Source organism: Toxotes jaculatrix, chromosome 8, assembly GCF_017976425.1.
Source record: "Toxotes jaculatrix isolate fToxJac2 chromosome 8, fToxJac2.pri, whole genome shotgun sequence".
Classification (NCBI taxonomy): Eukaryota; Metazoa; Chordata; class Actinopteri; family Toxotidae; genus Toxotes; species Toxotes jaculatrix.
Genome location: NC_054401.1, coordinates 2,055,068 through 2,075,646, shown reverse-complemented (window position 1 = coordinate 2,075,646; position 20,579 = coordinate 2,055,068). Strand labels below are relative to the sequence as shown.

At 43.3% G+C, this 20,579-nt stretch overlaps 1 protein-coding gene across 3 annotated transcripts; it reads left to right on the top strand.

The window, feature by feature from the left end:
• The first annotated feature begins 2,737 nt into the window (after positions 1-2,737).
• On the top strand, positions 2,738-18,107 carry prdm1a (PR domain containing 1a, with ZNF domain). 3 transcript variants are annotated; one of them, XM_041045118.1, is made up of 7 exons: positions 2,738-2,912; positions 5,975-6,310; positions 8,633-8,752; positions 10,136-10,388; positions 14,744-15,819; positions 16,133-16,261; positions 16,377-18,107. In XM_041045118.1, exons 1-7 carry the CDS (start codon positions 2,886-2,888, stop codon positions 16,920-16,922), a joined length of 2,487 nt encoding a protein of 828 aa, XP_040901052.1. In that variant the 5' UTR covers positions 2,738-2,885; the 3' UTR covers positions 16,923-18,107. The 3 variants fall into 3 exon arrangements, with proteins under 3 accessions (XP_040901052.1, XP_040901053.1, XP_040901054.1); XM_041045119.1 differs by lacking the exon at positions 2,738-2,912 and adding an exon at positions 4,926-5,060; XM_041045120.1 differs by lacking the exons at positions 2,738-2,912; positions 5,975-6,310; positions 8,633-8,752 and adding an exon at positions 9,327-9,351.
• The last annotated feature ends 2,472 nt before the right edge of the window (positions 18,108-20,579 follow it).

The following is a 20,579-nucleotide window of genomic DNA, read 5'->3' as shown; positions in this document are numbered from 1 at the left end:
GTGGTCAGACCCTCTGTCACCAAAGAGAGAGAGAGAGAGAGCGAGGGAGGTCCTGTGTGTTTCTCTCTCTCTCTCTCTCTCTCTCTCTTCTTCTTCTTCTTCTTCTCTTCTTCCTGCTGCTTGTTTTCTTTTCCTGATCATTGTTCTTCATTAGAGACAGAAAAAACAACATAAACAGACAGAGACTCATTTAGCTTTCTGAAGGCCGACACTGATGGTTGTCAGACTGGTGCTGATATCGTGTTCACAGATTGTGTTTCTTTCATTTTGTCATCTTCATAAATGACCAGAAAATCCATCTCTTCTATTTCTCATTGCTCGCGTGTTTTAATGTTAAAGTGAGGAGTAAAATTTGTTTGTTTAAACGACAGAATATGTTTAAATGTTTTTAAGTACCACCTGCTGAATTTGTCCAAAAACTCTACATGCACAAACACATATGAACATTTTAGAAATAAATTTGTTCATTTACATTATAAAATCCATCACAATCCAATATGGAGTCAGTGTCACTCCATCGTGTCAATGAGCAAGACTTTAGATTGTTTTTCATTTTTCTAGTTTGATCTTTAGTGTTGAAGTTATTATTTCTAACACTTATTTTCTTTTTTTGTTTTCTTTCCAGATTAAAATTTTCGGTTTTAAACACGCCTTCATCCATTTCCTGTCCCCGCTCCTGTCATTACTGTAATTTTATTCTTTTTGTCAGGTTCTGATTTTCTTTTTTTTCCAGTGCGTTTTCCATTTATATTGATTTACATGAATCTCATATTTATCTGGTAAGAAAAAATTGAGTGAAAGAAAGAGAGAAAACATGAAAATGCTGAGCGAGGAATGGGGACTTTTTCCAAATTGATTTATTTTGTAAGGGAAGCATCAACAAAATAAAGAGAGAGAGAAAAAAGTGATGGAAAAAAGTAGAGAGGGAGAGATCAGTGTGGAAAATCATTTTTGTAAATACAGTGTGCAAATCAAAGGGTTGGAGGGGAGAGGGAAGGCGAGTGAGTAGGAGGTAAATTGAGGGAGTTCGGGGACAATTAGATGGGAATTTCCAGTGTTAGTGAACGAGTGAGCTTTTGTTTTAACTGTGAGAGAGTGAACGAGAGCTGTGAGGTTTTTTAATGCATGAGTCAATTTGTTTAATATCTGAGCTGCTGCAGAAAAATGTGTTTGTTTGTTCTGATGCACGTCAGGATTATCAAAAATTAAACGTGAAGAGAAGAAATAAAAATGAAAGAAAGACAACAAAGACAGAAAATGTAAAGAAAGAAAGAATAAGGCCTCGTTTGGAGATGGACTTCATCATGGCAGTTTCACACGTCATTACTCTTTACTCACTTTCATGTTAAAGTTCTGGCAGCAACCTGATGAGATCAGATGCAGCAACAAACTGTGTGGAAAATTTCCAACATGGCACAAGCCTGAATTTAATGGCGTCACATTAACGTAGACCACAGCAGATCGAGGTTACACACACACACACACACATGCACAGCCATGAGTGCTGTGATGAACAGGATTCAAGATCTCTCAGTGATTTAGTGATAAGGAAAAGAAGCTGCTGAAGGTTCTGCAGTGCAGAGAGAAGGAGGGAAAACAACCCTCGTGCAGATGCAGTGATAATAATCTGAATCATATTTTACATCTTCATCCAACACCTTGTTATTCCATACTTCCACCCAGAGCCGACGTGCAGAGCCAAAGCAGCGAGCAGTGTTCCCTGCGTGCAGCGCGTTGGCCGGATCAGCTTTGACCACAGACCTGCAGTGAATATTTGCATTTTTATTAACTGTAACCACAGTTTTTCCATAACCATTTTTTGTCCACCACTAACCACAACTCAGCTACACTCCATTTGCTACAGTCCACAATCCGTCTTTCTGACAGAGTCCAACTTAAGTGAACTGAGGAGGTGACTGTGCTTCACACTCACAAATGTCTTTCAATTTTTTTTTATTTTTTTGCTTTTGCTTTTTGTTTTTTTTTTACCTTTACACTAAATTCACTTTGTTTCTTCACCACAAGCTTTGGAAATGAGTGTGTACTTACATGCGAGCCCGTACAACTGAAATTAAGTCATTTTAAAGAGGAAAAAGGGGAAAAGAAAGAAAGAGAGTGATAAGAGAAAGCATGGAGGGAGAGTACTGCAGGACAGGGAGAGAGACACTAACAATATGTAAGAGGGAGAGAGGGAGAGAGAGAAAGAGACTGCTTTTAAGTTCATTAGGAAAAGCAGCAAGGGCAGACCAGTCCTGCCCCCTAGAGGCAGTTAGTGTTTCTCCTAGGGAAGAGAGGGACATCCTGTGACAGTGACTCAAAGCTTCCCCCCAAAACACACACACGCACGCGCACGCACGCACTCACGCACTCGTTGTTTACCCTCCTGAAGCTGCTAACAGACATTTCCTACATAGATACACACACAAAAACACACACACACATATACACGCCACGATCCTCAGTGACAGAAAACTTTTTTTCTAATGCAGAAAAAAGTTGTGTTTTCTATGTATGTGTGTGTGTGTGTGTGTGTGTGTGTGTGTGTGTGTGTGTGTGTGTCATGGCCTCAGGTGAAAGCGCCTGCTGCTGCTTCCTCGCAAAGAAAAGTGTGTGTGTGTGTGTGTGTGTGTTTGGTGTGTGTCGGGAGCCAGGAGGAGGAGTAAGGACGGGGGCGTGGCTTGTGTCCAACTTACCCGGAGATGTGATGATCCTGTCAGGCAGTTGAACACAGGACACTGAGTCGGTCGCACACGGACGCACACACACTTTAACTCAGTCACAGTCACAGTGTGGAGTATCAGCGCTCGGAGCAGGACGGACAGAGAGGGAGACTGCACCTGTCCCACACACACGCACACTCACAGAGGATCTGACCGGTCGTCCTTATGTGTGGATGGGACCAAAGTTACACGGTGAGTTCGGAGCAGCGCGAAACTCCGTCTGACTTTTCACGTTTTAAACTAAACAAACAGCAGCAGAAGAAGAAAAAACTTCAGTTTTTAATTAGATTTAAGTTTGTTTTTGACTTTTGTTTAACAGAGAAATGTGTTAAATGTTAAAAATTTCGATTATTACAACAGACAAAGAGTAAAACGCAAAAAAAAAAATCGAATTTTAAAGACACTTTTATCCACTTCAGTCCAAATTTATTCACTTTTAACGTCGGCTTTAAGTTGGTGTTTCGCCTTTTTAGTGTTTCTTTTCTAACAGAAAATGCAAAGACTTTTTTATTTCAGATTGGAGGTAATTAAATATTTTTGATTTGATGAGATCTTTGTTTAAACGCTGCTGATGAGCTGCTGTTAGTGAATCTTTAGAAAATATCTCCAAGTTTTGAGAGTCTGAAAGTGTGTTTTCTGAGTTTGGTCCTGCACTTTAGGTTGGGATTTGAGGCTTTATTTATTTTATTTTATTTTATTTTTATAATTATGATTATTTGTATTTTTATTGAGTTTAGATTTGGTTTGCAGACAGTTGGACTCAAACTTGAACATTAGTTGTTTTTTTGTCGTGGACTTTTTCTCCTCCTGGATTTAACATAAGAAAGAGGCTGAGGGTGATTTCCTAACTGTTTTTCCCTGATTGGTGCTTAAACAGCTCACAGACTTTCACCTTGACTTATTAAATCGCACCTTATTTTGAAATCCCTCAGACTGTGTGCAGACTCAGCTTTTATATTTTCAGTTGGTCTAAATAAGAGGCGAATTGTTTCTTGGTTCTTGGTTTCACTATTAGTTCTCGATGTTGCAGCTGTTATGCAAAGAGGACTGAGTTCTGCTGAGAGGTGAAATATTGATTTAATTTCCATATGTGATCAGGTTTTCATGTGCTTCATTTAAATGGCAAATAGAGCAGAAACTGTTGCTCTGTCCATGGTGTGTTCTCTGCGGGAAAAGGTGCAGCCACTGCTCTGGAGTTTTCTTCCTAGAAAATCTTTACCGTTTTACAGTTCAAATAAGGGATTTAGAGGTTTTGTGGGATTTGAATGTAATTTAACGAGTTGATTTGCTCCAGTCTGATGAGTTTTATTGTTAAAGTGAGGATGGAAACTGCATTTGAAGCCAAACAGATCAGCTTTTTCTTAATGAGTCAGGTTTTAGGGACTAATTTAATAAAATTAAGAGTTTTTCTTGTTTGGCACGAGGAAACCTGGTTTGTGTTTTGCAACAGCTCGAAAAACATCAAAATTACTTTCAATATGAGGAGACACTGAATCTCACGGCTCTTTAAATTCACTGTTTTTGACAGTGTGTGGCTCCTGAAATTGACCTTTAAGTAAAAATGTTTTAAAATATTTTTGCTGCTCTGAGGAAGAGGAGTCGGTGGCTGTGACTGGAGCCAGTTGGATGTGAAATAATTTTCTTTCTTGCGGCTGCAAAAGAATTCACAGAGCAGAGTGTGGTCACTGAAGATCTGCTGCTTTCCGCTCGTCTGCGTGGGACGAGCAGCATATTTGTCCCAGTGTGGATATCAGCCTGTGTGTGTGTGTGTGTGTGTGTGGGATTGTCTTGGGTGGGATCGCGTTTGAAGTTTTGTTTGCGCTGCTGTGGCCCCCCAAATGGAAAAGTTTTGGCGCTCCCCTTCCTCATCACACACCCCCACACCCCCGTCCCTCCCGTCCATTACCAACACACACAAGCACACACACACACACACACACAAGCTGGGAGTCGGGATGATTTGCCGGTTCCGCTGCAGTGCCACTCTGCTTCCAATTTTAGCTTCATTCAGACACAGACAGCATTTCCTTCCTCTGTCTTCAACCCCAGGGAGAGACAGGGAGGAGGGAGGACACAGAGGGAGGACGCAGAGGAGGTTTAAGGTTCATAATCTGAACAAATCCAACACATTGTTTAGCAAACTTTCTCTTGAGCAACAAAACTTGTAACCGTCTTAGTTGCATGTTTCTGTGTAAAAAATCAAACAAAAGAAACATGAACATTTTCTTTGCTTCAGGGAGGAAGAGGGAGAGACAGAGTGGACACAAATTTGTCTGAAACTCCTGATAAACAACTAATATTTGTCTCTTAGTCTGCTCACTAACTTCCATTCTTTGTTTGGTGAGTAAACGTGTCAGAATTTGTTTGACTTTCTCATTTTTTAAAGAGCAAATGTCACTATTTAACAACACAATAGCATGGAAGCATTAATGAAGTAGGAAAGGAAAAGTTGCTCTATCGCTTCACGATCTTCTTGATCGCATTCCTGAGTTCGATCAAAGTCTAAAGTCACAGTTTGAGTCATTTTAAATTTCGCTTTGATAAAGAGATAAAGGAGAAATCAATCAGCTGAATTTGTTTCGCAGCTTGGAAACACAGAAAATTCTTATCATGTCGGAGGATAAAAACAAAATCAGAAACAAAATCAAAAAAGTAAAGAACACAGATCACATTATATCTTTATCATTATTTATATTAATGTGAACCGATTATTTCTGGAGTCTGAAATGAATGAATGTAGGTTTCATCCACTAATTGTTTCCTGAAATTAGTTCACATTTTCTGTCAATAGTTGACAAGACTGAGTTTCCCGTCTGTTTGTGTGTGTGTGTGTGTGTGTGTGTGTGTGACAGCAGAGTTAGTCAGACCCCCCTCCTTACTGAGTCACCACACATAATAATCACAGTTCTTCCTCTCCTCTTTTTCTCTCTATTCATCACATCTATGTTTTTATCTCCCTTCCTCTTAATCCTTTTCTTTCGTTCCTCTTTTTATTTATCTTCTTCCTCCCACATCTCCTTTTTTCCTACTTTTTCTTATCTTTTTTCCACATAGTCCTCCACTTCTCTGTCTCTGCTTTCGTCTTTCCTTCTTTCTTTCTCCTTTTATTCTTCCTTTCTTTCTAAATTTTAGCATTTGGTTGCACTTTCTTGAGTTTTTCTTGGTGGAAATGTTTAAACACAGGAATGTAAAAGTGAAAATCTCCCTCTCTCTTTCCATCTCTCTGCCTGTGTTTGTGCGTGTCTCTCGACCAGGCGACCTCTCATAGCTCGGCCATGTTGACCAGTGAGGGGGCGCACACCATGGAGCAGGACGACTCGCACCACGGACCCAAGATGGCCTCTGCCGCCAGCTCCAGCTCAGACGGAGCCGAGACGATGACAGACACAGACGTTGACATGGAGATGGAGATGGAAGAGGCAGACATGACTCGATGGACGGAGACAGAGTTTGAGGAGAAGTGCACATACATTGTCAAGGACACGGCGTGGGAGGCAGGGACGGACAGTGACGCCACGGTGACGACAACCAGAGCCGAGGCATCGCTGCCCCGAAACCTGGCCTTCAAACACCCAGCTGACAGCAAGGAGGTTAGACTCAACACACGCAATGGGAGACACACAAACGTTCTCTCCAGTCACAGTTTTTCACACACACACACACACACATGTGAGTCAGACGCAGCTCATGTAATGAAGAGGGGGTCGTGTCTCATCGTAAAGCTTCACACACATTACAGAGAGGAATCTATGCGTGTGTGGGGGTGTGTGAGATGCCTGAAGCAGAATTTACACACCCTCTCTCTCTCACACACACACACACACTGTAACTGAAGTGTGCTGTGTGTTTAGGCTGGTGTTCATCAGCTCGTATTCATTCATTAAAACTCATTCATCATGTGAGGAAATGACGATGGCTCGATCTGTGATTATTAAACTGCCTGCAGTACCAATCCCAGCTGGCAGGGGGCGCCGTGAGAGGGGGGTTGCCAATTCAGCAACAAGTGCAACACTTCACACCGCTTCAGTCTGCTCACATCTGAGCTGCTGAATGATGTTGGGTGTGAGGTTTGATGTGAACTTTGAACCCTCAGGTGCTTCATATGTTTAATCTACAGTAGCCTGTAGGAATTTTGGTCTTGAAATTTTAAGTTTTATTTGATTTAGAGTGAAAGATTCTTTTTCATAGCAGAGTTTTGGACTTTTGGAAGACATATAGTTTAGTTAATTTCGGTTAATTTTGTTAACAGAAGGGGGAAAAACTGTTTTGCACAACATATTTCCTCTGTAAATCTTTCTAAACTAACCAGTCAGCTGCTTTTTATAAAACTACAATAATAACATTTTGTCACTTATCAAACTGGAGATGAAAAAGTCTAAATGTCAAAGGTTGAAACTCGGATGACTCCACACAACCTCCAGTAATGTAAGAAAGTGAAAAACAGAGGGAGTTCAGCATCTGGAAAGATGAAAAATTAGTTGTAAATTTGCAAGTTCAAGTTTTAAATAACATTATCACTAAGAGACTAATCCGTTTTAATAATACTCTAAAAAGTTGTAAAGAAATCTTTTAAATGATACTTCACAGACTTTAAGTTCACCCCACATCTTTTTATCCAGGACACCTGTAGAAAAGCAGTTTCAGTAAATCTCCTGCTGTGGTGCAGGATCTTTGCTGGGTTTCTCGAGGCGTCTTGAACTGGAAAGTGCATGACTTCAGATCAAAAGGTCACAACTTTGCCAATTCTGACAGTTTCTTTGCAAACCTAAAGCAGCGTGATCACATAGATTTTCTCATCAGGGGCTTATCAACAGGAAACCGTGGAAAGAACCAGAGAGAGAAAGAGAGAGAGAGAAGAGTGTGTTTTGTTTACGAGCTGATACGCTATCAGCTAACATTTATCTGGACGGAGAGAGGAAGAAGGGAAAGGACGGGAGTTTGTCGCGCTGATCAAAGAAAATTGAGTTTTGGTTCAAAGAAAGAGAGAGAGCATTGTAAAAGCCAGTTAATAAGTAAAAAAAGGAAAAGAATCCTGTTACGTACACTCATGCACACACACTAACACACACTCATGTCTGGTTCTGCAGAGGGAATAAGGAAAAGGGGGATTTCCCGTGTCACCAGGGAACGAGGGGGTTTGGGAAAGACTTTTGTTTGCGTGGGTTATGCATGAAGAAAAAGTGTGAGTGGATTTCTCTGCCATCCGCGGCTGGAGCCTGACGTCTAGTCAGCGCATAATCCCTCACTTCTCTCCTCTTCCTCTTCCTCCTCCTTTGTTCTTTGATTGAATCGGATGAGGAACAAAAAAAAAGGAGAAACTTTTTTTTTTTTTGAGTGTCTGTACGTTCCCCCCGAAGCGTGTGAAGTGGCAGCGGTTTTAGTTTGATGTGGCGACAAGTGAAGGTGTGACGAGTGAGAGACAACGAGATTTGAAAAAGGAGATTATACAGTTTTTCTCCAACCACACACACACACACCCACACACACACACACTCCTTTAATGAACTGAAGCATGAAGTTAGGTAATTAATCATCGTCTCTGTGAACAGGTGGTGAATAGCACTTGTCTGTGAGTCTGAATTTGTACGTACAATAACACTTAATTAGACTTAATGACACATATCACAGACGGTGACAGCAGTGTTATTTGCAGTGTTATCACATTATTGTTGATTGATGCATCCTTGTCGCTTCGTGACACAACTGGCCAGTGGAGGGTGCCACACCGCTGCACCCCTCTATCAAGGCAGAAGTGGTTTCTGCCACGTTTAGCTGTTAAATGTGCTTTTTTTTTTTAAGACGCCACATTATGACCTGTTAAGATTCTACAGTTAAACATCTTTTAACTTCCCACACACACAACATCTAAAGCCTTTTGTGTAACCTGCCCATGTGTGCGTGTCTTGGTGCAGGTGGTCGGCGTGTACAGCAGGGAGTACATCCCCAAAGGAACTCGCTTCGGCCCTCTGGTCGGGGAAATCTACACAGCTGACAGCGTCCCCAGAGACGCCAACCGGAAGTACTTCTGGAGGGTGAGTACACACACACACACACACACGGAAAAAGCGCACACATGCAGACACACACACTTCCTCAGAAGCCGGAGGGACCCCTTCCTGTGACGTCAGTGGAACAGGAAACTGGACTCGCGAGAAATGGGGATGTGATGTCACCTTCACACAAATAACATGTCACACTGCGGTTTGGCAGAGCACAATTGACTCCCTCACTACCGGTAACTGACAGTGAGAGTACACATCCTCCCAAACCATCAAACCTGACCACCACCTACGCTGTGTGTGTATGTGTGTGTGTGTGTGTGTGTGTGGGTGTGTGTGTGTGTGTGTGTGTGTGCGTGCGTGCGCGCGATTTGCATGAAAAGACAGACTCGCTCTGCAGCAAACCACAAGCAGATACTACACCAGAAAGGTGCTCTGAAAGGAGTTAAGAAAAAGAGTTGAATCTGATAGAGAGAGAGTGAAAGAGTGAAACAGAAAAAGGGGGAGGAGAGAGAGAGAGAAAATGACTCAGTCCGTCCTTTCTCTTTTTAATATAAAAGAGGATCTCCTCCTCCTCAGCACTCTCTGTCTGTCTGTCTGCTGAAGGGGCTGAAGGTGAAGAGAGGATCATGGTGAGGAATAAGAGGATGGAGAGATGGAGAGAGAGATAAGAGAAGCAGTAAAATGGTTGGATTTAATGTAATTTAAATTTAAACCGGCCCGATTCAGTCTGGGCTTAACTAGTCAGTCAGTTTTAGTTATTATTTTTCATTTGGTGAGTTACTTATATATTTACTTTTTCAGTCATTATTTCTTTATGTTGTCAAACTCTTATTTTCTTAGATACTTGGTAAACTATGAACTAATTTAATTGCTTTTTGAATTGTTTAGTAACTTTTTTACTTATAGTCTCAGCAGTGATCATTTGGCTGTTTCTTCACTGATTTGCACATTTTTTTCTTCATATTTGTATTTTTACTTTATCAGACACTAATTTATCTACTGATGTAGTCACTGAGGTGGTTTCTTAAAATTTACTTTAGTAAACTTAAAATTACTTTAGGAAGTTAGTTCTTCAGCTTGTACATACTGTAGTTGGTCATTCACTGTCAGTTATTAAAAGGAGGAAAATAAAGATGAGGGAAAAAGAGATAACTCTTATTGATAAAAAAAAACTTTTATTCCTTTAATTCCAACTAAAGTTAACTAATTTAGTTTTGTTAAAATTTAAATCCTGTTTGTTCTTATTAGAGAGAAAAAGGGGGAAAAGAAAGAAAGACAAAAATTAAAATAATAATTAAAATACAGTATTTTTTGGTTTGTTTAATTTACCACATTAAATTCTGTCACTTAAACATTTTTTTCACTAAAATCTCATGAACATTTCTTCCTCCTCACTTCTTTCCCTGGCTCCAGATCTACGTGGACGGGGAGTTCCATCACTTCGTTGACGGCCTGGACGAGACTCGCTCTAACTGGATGCGGTACGTGAACCCAGCTCACTCGGCGGCGGAGCAGAATCTGGCGGCGTGTCAGAACGGCATGGAGATTTATTTCTACACCGTGAAGCCCGTTCCTGCCGGTGCTGAGCTGCTCGTCTGGTACTGCCACGACTTCGCCCGACGCCTCCACTACCCACCATCAGGAGAGCTGATGATGCAGAAACTCAGTAAGTTTATGAGTTTTTTAGTTTGTTTTTTGTTTTTTGTTTTTTTTTTTCAATCTTTTAATGACCAAAAACTTTGGTGATGAACAATAAGGACAGTAACTGAAAGAAATATGAAACTGGCTTTTTTTAGTTTTTAGTTTTCAGTTTGGATCAGAGGTGAATGTTTTATGTTTTCCATATGTGGGTATTTTTATTAAATGTGTGAGCTGCTAACATAAAAAACTTAAAATCAATAGGCAGTGTAGGTCTGTGTGTATGTGTGTGTGTGTGTCTTGAGTGTGTCCTGTCGCCACTGTTAAAGCCTAACAGTGTGTTTGAGTGTAGCTGTGTCTCCTTCCTCTCTGAACGTTAGCCTGTCATTAACTCACACACACACATACAAAGGTACACAACCGGCAACCTTTCATCTCTGTCAGTGCCATCGTTGTATTTTTGTGTGTGTGTCAGTGACAGAGTAATTACACAGACAGGGGGATATGGCCCCTAATGCCACAGTCTTACACACTTAAAGACCCACTTTTAACATGAAAGCTCACACACACACCCATGCACACACACAATCTTGCTCAACCTCAATAAAAGAAGCAGAGACAGTGTGTGTCTGCACGACTGTGTGTGTCGTCAGTGACCTCTTAATGAGAAAAATGTCTAAAAGGAGGCGTCCGGTTTCTCTCCTTACAAAGAACCACTGACAAGTATTAATCTTCATCAGGATTTCTGCTTTAGCTTTTGTTAACTTTTTGCTGACAGTATTAATGATCATCTTCAATCTGATCTCAACCAAAAACCTAAATCTAAACCTTTAAACTAACACGCTGCACTAAACTCCTCTGCGTACACTTTCATGACGCAGCCGGCTAACTGCACTTATCCACTTTAGCTGAGCCGATCAAAGAGAGAGCGAGCTAAGAGGAAAACAAAGAGAGGGAGAGAGGGAGCTGAGGGGCTTCCAGGTGTGACTGCAGGCTAATAGTAATGTTAAGGTGGCAGAGAAACCAGCAGAGCCAGCCTCAGCGACTCCACTGCCCAGGGAAAAATGCGCATTACCTGGGGGACAGAGGCAGGGGGTACCTTCAGCCCCCCCCTCCCCACTCTAAGGCAGTGTGTGTGTGTGTGTGTGTGTGTGTGTGTGTGTGTGTATACAGTATATGTGTTGTCTTTAATTAGCTTCCTCTGTCATTTAGCCCCACAGGCTCCTGTTGACCTGCCAGTTACCTGCACTCGGCCAGTTTTGTCCTTGAGCTAGAAAACTTTGATTTTCTGAACTTTTTTTTTCTTGCGCAAATTTCATTGCGCAAATGTTTATCACATGAGTACTTGAGTACGTGAGTCAGCTTTTGACTGTTGGTGTGGACCTCAAGAGGTTCAGCTCTACAGTGGAGTCAGAAATAATCTCATTGGCTGAGTAAAACCAAAACCACACTCTTTCTGTCTAAGTAACGTTCGAAACCCAGTTAAAAGGGCAAAAGGTAAAAGAAAAGGAAGCTATTCTTATGAATCCTAGTAATGATTCTACTGAAAAAAAAAATGTAATCCAGTTTTTTAAGTGGGCTTGTTAGCCTACAGTGGTTTACTTTTGAAGCTTAAACTCTCCAACATCATGAAGGTCGCGGCTGTGAATGAAAAACAAAGTTCGTCCTTCTGAAAAGTTTGCTGTTTGAACCAGAGGTGAAAATCTGTGCAAATCCTGGGCTCAAAGTAAACAAAAATAAAAATACAAAAAAAAAAAAGAGTAGCTTGTGTAGCTGCCACATGAATGTCTTAAATTTCGTAAATGTCTTATAGTTTGTGTCATTTCCATTGGCTGTAGCCACACAGATATTGATGACTGTTAGAACACATCAGTGAAACTGCAAGCTAACACTGTTCTCGATTACTCATGAGATTATTTCTGCCCCCAGAGCGGCTTCATTTTTAGAGAAATGTCTCAGTGACTTCAATTAACATGTTGTTTGCTTCTTTAGTGTTTCTTTATTCAGAGCCAGTCATTCATTCAGGTTCATTTTAAATTTCGGATACTGATTATTTTCAGATCGAACTTTTGAAAATGATGCAGCGTTTTATTTTGTTCATGTCTTTAAAAAAAAAAAAAAGTATTAAAATTACACGTTGTGTCCCAGCGGGGGCACCAGAGATACCAAATGTCACATCCTGTACTGTATTCCTGAGGAGTGTGACAACATTTACTGTCGTCTGTATCGTGTTTTTCTCTCTAGTTTTTGCTCTTTCCAGCGAAGTCATAGCAAAACCAGACGTGTGTGTGTGTGTGTGTGTGTGTGTCCGCGCACGCATGTGTGTGTGTGTGTGAGAGCAAAATGACTGAGCGTGCGCTCTGCTGTCTCACTCCGTCACTTTCTCCTCTCTCTTCTTCTCGTACTCTTTTTGTTGTCGTCATTTAGGATTCCTTAAGTGTTAGCACTTGAAAGCACCTGTCAGCCGCGCGCGCGTGTGTGTGTTCAAAAACACTCTCTTCTTATACACACACACACACACACGCACACACACACACACACAATTTAAAGTGCAACATGCCTAGAGATTCACACCCACTCTTTTCATCTCAAACACATGCAAGCTCACGCATACTGTGTGTGTGTGTGTGTGTGTGTGTGTGTGTGTGTGTGTGTGTGTGTGTGTGTGTGTGTGTGTGTGTGTGTGTGTGTGTGTTGCTTGGCTGTACGCCCTGATATGTTTGGCACATGAAAAGAAAGAAAGTGGAGGAGGGAGTGCTGGAGGTAGAGTCGCACCTCCCACCCCCTCTGTTGACTACTTGAACTTCCTGGCAGAAGGGCCGTGTTGACAGATTGATATCTCCAAGATGGCTGCCCTGTTTGTGTTCTGGAAGAGGGAAAGAGGGAGGAGGAGGAGGAGGGCTAACTGATAACCTTAGTGTTTACACTGCTGCTATACTACTGACGCAAGGGTCACTGTGTGTGTGTGTGTGTGTTTACGCATTTTTCTTACCTCTCTGGGATCCTTACCGGTATAAACACCGATCAATAATCCTCATAGGGACCAAAGCCTGGTCCAAAGGTTAAACATGATTTCTGAGGTCCTGGTTAAGGTCAGGGACCAGGTGTGAATTCAGGCTGAGTTAAGTTTTAGGATTAGGCATGAACTGGTGATGGTCAGGTTTTGGGTTAGGCTGCCCACTACGAACAGAGGTCAGTGCATCGTCCTAACGATGATAGATGCTCATGCTTGTGTGTGTGTGTGTGAGTGTTGGGGGGGGCAGGGGTTGAATCAGGGGGAGTCAAGCAAATTTTACCAGTGCTGGCACTCAGGATTAACTTTGACAACCTTCATCTCTCTCACACACACACACACACAGACACACTCACACACTCCCCTCTGGGTGACCTCATGGTAAAAAGTTGACTGGGCAGTAAATGAGCTTATAGATAATAGACGGCGGCGTTTTAAGGGCCTGACTGCAGCCATTTAACAGCCGAGATGTGCTGCTAGCTGACATCCCAGGACTTTTAGAGTGTGTGTGTGTGTGTGTGTGTGTGAGAGAGAGAGAGAGAGAGAGAGAGAGAGATCCTCCTAATCCACTCTTTCATCATGCAGAGGAGACAGTAGGTGTGAGTGACTTCGGAGGAAGCTCTCTAATTTAACCTTTTGACCCGGAAACAATGGTGAATGGTCAGGAAAATCAGGAGAGTAGGAGCTTGATCAAAAGTGTGTGTGTGTGTGTGTGTGTTCGCCAAAAGTGGAAGAGTCAACAAATCAGACAGAAGCCTTTGTCTGCAGGCACCTCTTTGTGTGTACCTTGTCACATGGTGTGTGTGTGTGTGTGTGTGTGTGTGTGTGTGTGTGTGTGTGTGTGTGTGTGTGTGTGTGTGCATGTGCATGTGCGTGTGTGTGTGTGTGTGTGTGTGTGTGTGTGTGTGTGGAGGGCAGGTGGAGGCCAAGCTTTTTCAGAGGATAGCTTTAGCAGGAAACTTTCCATCAGCCCTGTCTGCCACCATTTTGATTTTATCTTGATTTCATAGATACACACACACATTACACACACACAACACACAATGCCCAAAGGCAGCTGTCACGCCTCACTTCCTGTCTTTTGCCCCCGCCCCCCTCTCTCCTCATGCTCGTTCGTCAAATCTGTCACCCTAATTGGCCCACCGAGTTACTTATGGTGTTCCCTAACCCTGTGACACACACAAACTCGCACACATACACATCTGCTGAAGACAACTTTGTGGCCTTTGCGGCTCAGTTTTAAAGGAGTTTATGTGTTTGTGTTGTTAAATAGAAGTCATGATTACTCGGGCCCCAAGGGGAACCAAGAGGGCCCTACCTTGATCTGGTGAACTCCCACTGACCTCTCTCCTCTCCGTGTGTTTCTACAGAGCAGTCTCTCTTAGAGGTGAAGCAGCAGCAGGTGAGCAGTGAGGAGCATTCGGTCGAAGCCTCCAGCCTGTCCCCCGTCGCAGTGACCCCCACCCCACCCAAGAGGGAGCACAGCGTCCTCTCCATTCTGCGTGGCACCAACAGCACCTCATCCTCCTCGTCCATCAAGAGGGAGCCCAGCAGGCCGCTCCCCACCCGCCCGCGCTGTGCCGACAGCCCCGAGCAACCCCTGTACCCTCGTGCCCTCTACCCGACTTTCAGGCCTCACCCACCCATCCCCGAAGACTTCCTTACCCACAAACCCGCCCAGCTCGGTTACTCTGGAACCCGTTCCCCTGGCAACCAATCCTCAGCTACACCCAGCCCTTCAGCGAGGAGCAGCCCAGACAGCAGCCCTCAAGGAAGCCCTTCGGGTCCGGTGCCATCCCCAGCTTCTTTCTACCCCACTGGACTGGGCTCCTACTGTAGTTACTCCCCGCCATCTGCCCCCCTCTCCTCACCGTTTTACCCACCAGGAACCCCCTACTCACGCTACCTCCTGCCCCATCACTACCCTCTGCCTGGCGGTGGTGGTGGGATCTTTCCCAGGATGTACCCCCTCTACAGCAGTCTTCTTCCCACTCACGTGCCCCTCCTGCCCTCCGACACAGCAGGGAGGCGTTTCCTGATGCCTGACCCCGTCCACCCCTCCTCCATTTCTGCCCACAGAGACCTCCTCCTTCCTGGGCCCACCAGTGCCTTCTCAGCCGCCACTTCTCTGAAGGACAAAGCAGGGCCTCATCACCCTTACCCCGGGCACCCTCACCTACCAGCCCACACCCCCTCCAGCGGCTCCCCAACAGCAGGCACAGCACCTCCCAGCGAGCGGATGCCTACCAAGCCTACCTCAGCCCTGCTTGGCAATGCCAGTGAGCATCGCCCCGATGAGGAGGCCATCAACTTGACCAAAGTGAAGCGAGGCGCAGGCTCAGCGGGTTACAAGGCGCTGCCATACCCGCTGAAGAAGCAGAACGGAAAAATCAAGTATGAGTGCAACGTGTGCAGCAAGACCTTCGGGCAGCTGTCAAACCTGAAGGTGAGGCTCGAGACACCGCCAAGTTGTTCCGTGTTTGGCTTTCGACATCACGTCTGCTTGTCTGATTTACTGCCTTATTGTCGTTCCAATCCTTCGTACTGTGAAGGCTGCAGTGTAGTCAGTAAGCTGCAGAGCAGGTTTACAGTACTTGAAAGAGCCAATAGCTTCCATCACAAAATGTTTTACAGAGCTCACATCACACAGCTAAAGCCAACTGACAGATAATCAAGTTAACATTGTGTTGCCAGTGAATCGTTTAGTTCTTTGATAATAGAAAATGGCTAAACAGACTTTTATCTTCTCCTTCATGCAGGTTCATCTCCGTGTCCACAGTGGTGAGAGACCCTTCAAATGTCAGACCTGTAACAAAGGCTTCACCCAGCTGGCTCACCTGCAGAAACACTTCCTGGTCCACACTGGGGAGAAGCCACATGAATGCCAGGTGAGAAACAATTCTGGGCTGATTACCTAGGCAGCTGAGTGAAAAAGCAATGTGACGGTCGGTGGGTTGGTACAAGCTGCTGACATCATTTCTTTTGTCACCTCTCCTCGTCCAGGTTTGTCACAAGCGCTTCAGCAGCACCAGCAACCTGAAAACTCACCTTCGCCTCCACTCAGGGGAGAAGCCCTACCACTGCAAACTCTGCCCAGCCAAGTTCACCCAGTTTGTCCACCTCAAGCTGCACAAGCGCCTGCACTCCCGTGAGCGTCCACACAAATGCCCTCACTGCCACCGCCACTATATCCACCTGTGCAGCCTGCGACTTCACCTGAAGGGCTACTGCCTGGCAGCCAGCTCTGGCTCTGGCAGTCCAGCCGTCTCTAGCCAGGCTGCCTTGGAGGAGGTGCACCGGGCCAACGAGGAGATTGAGCGCTTTGACATCAGTGAGCATGCTGACCGGCTGGAGCAGCTGCAGGGAGGAGTGGAGGTGGAGGCCATGTTGGAGAAGCAGGTACTGGGGATGCTGTGGAGGGAGACTGCAGGTTATGGTGCATACGAGTCCCCGAAAGAGACGTCGGTCATCAAGATGCGGCACAGCACCCCCATCCTGCCACTTCCTGCCAACGTCACCGTCAAGCAGGAGTCAGAGGACCAGGCTTAAATGACTTCTGAAGCCAAGGGACATGGAGTCAAGACTGCATGACTCGCAGAGGACTGGGTTGCCAGGAGCAACAGCTGTAAATAAATAATTTTCAGCCTGGTTGTCATCAAGAGTGAGATCATGACCACGCCAGGTTTTCAACCTATCAGGGACTCACGTACTCAGGGCTACAAGAGACACTGTCCCACGACTACTTAGCAGTTTCAGCGTATTCTTAGAGACAATCAACTATCCAGGACTTACCTTTGATGTAATTAATATAATGCTATTATTGTCATTGTTGTTGTATTATTTGGTCTCGATTTTCAATTTTATTTTTTTTTTTTTTTTGATCAATTAGTTGTTATATAACCTCCTTAATTTATTATACTTTTTATTTGTTGTCTTTAAAAGCAATAAGTGGAATTCATGGTTACACTGACAGGGTGAAATCAATGTAAAAGACTTTGTTCCTGTTGATTTTGTTTTTCTCTGTGGCCATTTCTCTGTAGATAGTCACTCCTTCTTTGCCTATATCTGTCCCGCAACCTCTGACGTATAGAAACAGGGGTGTCCACTCTTCAGGGTTTTATCTATTTAAATTTAGGAACCATTATAGCAGGTTAAAAAGGGTTGAAAAACTTGCCAAAGTACGGCACATAAATTTGTTAATTTAGCAAGAAGAGCTTTATCGCAGCCCTGCTTGATACCTTCCCTAAAGTATGTCTGTGTCATTTTCTGATGCCTACTTAATTTAAATGAAACGAAAAAGGGCATTTTTTTGTATGTTTTTCACAACGGTTACCTCAGTGTGCATGTGACAATATGAGTGTGTGTGTGTTTTAAGGGACAGCTGAAAGTGGGAGCTTTCTATTTATTTGCTTTTTGCTACTTGAAGAAGAAGAAACCAAATTGAAGTGCAGCTCTTCATGTGGTCCAAAGGAGCGGCACAGCCCGCTCAACATGTAGCACATAACGGACTCGGGAGGCTGGTGAGCCGTCCCCTCCTCGTCCCTTCTTTTGTTTCATTTTTGTTTTTTTACGACACTGTTAACACCCAACAGGGAAGTGGACATCCTTAGATTTTGGGATTCCCTCTTGACGCTAGGAACCAAAGTTCACATGACTTTAATTTCCAATGCACACAAACACACAAAAAAAAAAAGACAAAAAAGGAAAATCAAAACAAGGGAAGGAAAGACTTGAGGAATCTAAATGCTGAAGAAGGGAAGATGAACTGTGTGTATATGATGAAGTGTTCTCTCTTTAGCTGTGGTCACTCATTTTGTAGATGATGTTTTTGTTTTGTTGTTTGTTAATATTTCAGTTGAGAAACAATGGCCCCTTCTTCTGCCCCACCTGTCCGCCATCTTCTTGATGAACTGGCTTACACCAAAGCACCTCGGCCCTCTTTTATGCACTGGCCCCCCTCCTCTTACTTTATAACTTCAGTGCCGATGCTTGCACCATTTACACTGCATACTATATCACTGAAATTGGTCATGATGGCATTAAGACTCATCTTAATGTTACTACAGTAACTGCAGCAGTTGTACATCAACGCTGCAGCTCTCTCGCTTTCTTTCCTCTGTTTCATTATCTTTCTGTCTGACTAACGTTTGACCAAAGCATCTCCTTCTTTCTGATCAGAGCTTTAACTCCAGAGGAGAATTCCCTAAAGGACTGTCTCTGTTTACATTCTGGTTTACATAGTTATTTATGTGCAAAAATGTCAAAATGTGTAAATTATGATATAAATGTTCACTGCTCTAATCTAAACCCCCTGGCTCTGTGTGTTTTATTCCTTTTCCTCGTGGTAAAACAGTCACCTGACGTCATGACAACGGAAGAGCACAGATATTCTATATCTTTATACCACTATTTATGTAGTGGTACAGCTAACATTTTACCAACAGTACAATATATTTAATATAAGGAATATAAAGTGACCTTCGTTTGATCGTCTATTTGATAGGTATGTAAAAGAAATTGACAGGTTTATATTTAATCCTTAATTATTTTTAGTTCAACTTAGTAATAAAAAAATACTTTTACATCCCAGGACTTAAATCTTAAGCCCTGCTTAGACGTAAGTAAAGTTCATAATACTATAAGACGTGTCACATTAAATGACAAAAGCAAAAGTATAAACCCAGATAAAATATAAGTACTAAATAAAATAAAAGTAAATAATCCAAAGAAATCAAGACCAGAGTCACATGAGATAATTCAGGGATGTCTTGCAAAAGTTCCAGTAGTTGGGTTTGGATGAAATGACAGTTTGAACAGTAACGTTAGCTGTGGGGGGAAGAAAAGAGCATTTATTTAAAACAGCTACGCCACTAGTACATTTCTGGAAAAAAAAAAAAAGATATAATCATAGTATGTAAAACAGTAAAATGCTTTAGCAAAAGATTCACTGGACTTTCACAAAAGCCATTTCACCCACACAGGTGTTTTCCCTTTATTTGCCTGATTAGACCTCTACTTAAGACTCTGTGGGCGTGTTTCATTGTTGAAACACTGTTGCACCTGTGAAGGAAATTTACTTCCCACTGTGGCTCTGCCCTCAGCAGAGGTCTGAGGGCCAGTTCATGGTCTGTCAGAACTACTTTGTTAGATGTACAAAGGCTTTACGCTCAAACCGAAGGCCCACATTCAAAGGTGTGAAAAGCCGGCCGACACAAACAGTAGGAAGTTGTGATATCATTTGAAAATGGAGCGAAAAGCACATATTCTCAGATGTGTCTCTCCTGGAAGCCGTGAAACAGCGTTGCACTTTGGTCTTCAAATAAAAAGTGACGAAAAACTGTGTCAAGACTGAAGAAAGGGGGGTTTTGCTTTCTCACCTTTACACAGCTGGCCAATCACAGCTGGAAGTGGGCGTCAGTGTGTTGTGGTTTCAGAAAATTACAGAAATGGTTGGACACGCAACGCCCCACCCCAACACTGGAAAGGTGTAGGCGCCAGGGGAGGGAGTTTCTGAAGCTAACCGATGATCCAGTTCGGACAGAGCAGAGAGCCGGCTTATCATCCAGAAGAATTTACAACACCTGTGTGGGTGTGGAGCTCTAGATATTATCATCACGGACATAACTCGTCAGAGATGAGCTCCAGCAATTCATGTAAGAGTCGGGCTTTGAAGAAAAGAGCATTAAAATAAAGAGGCAGATGATGCAAACGGTGCACAAACCAGCTCAGGCAAAAACAGATCAGCACAATGCAGAGATTCCAAATCGGGGTTTTTAACTTCCAACCCACTGATTCACATGCTCCAACTCTAACCACGGAGCGTGCAGTAAACCAGGCTCTTTGGTGGAAAGTCATGAATCTTTATGTCCATTTCCTTGCAGTGCTGAGCTTTAAGACTGGAGCCGGAAATGGGAACTCAGCTCCTGTGTCCTTTGGGCTGCAGTGTGTCTGTCTTTTATCCTGCGTGTAGGAGACGTGCAGACAACATGACTCGTTTCAGAGCTTCAACTCTGCAGACACACACCCAATCACAAGTTTCAGAACATTTACATGTGGCCGACAGCTGGAAGGCCAAAGCTCAACAGATCAAAGGTCAAAGGTAAACCCAACATGGCCATTTATACCAGATATGCCCTGGTAACGAAAAGGAGAAGAAAAAAAGACATTAAATAGAGAAAACTATATTTAGAACTATGGAGAAAAGCT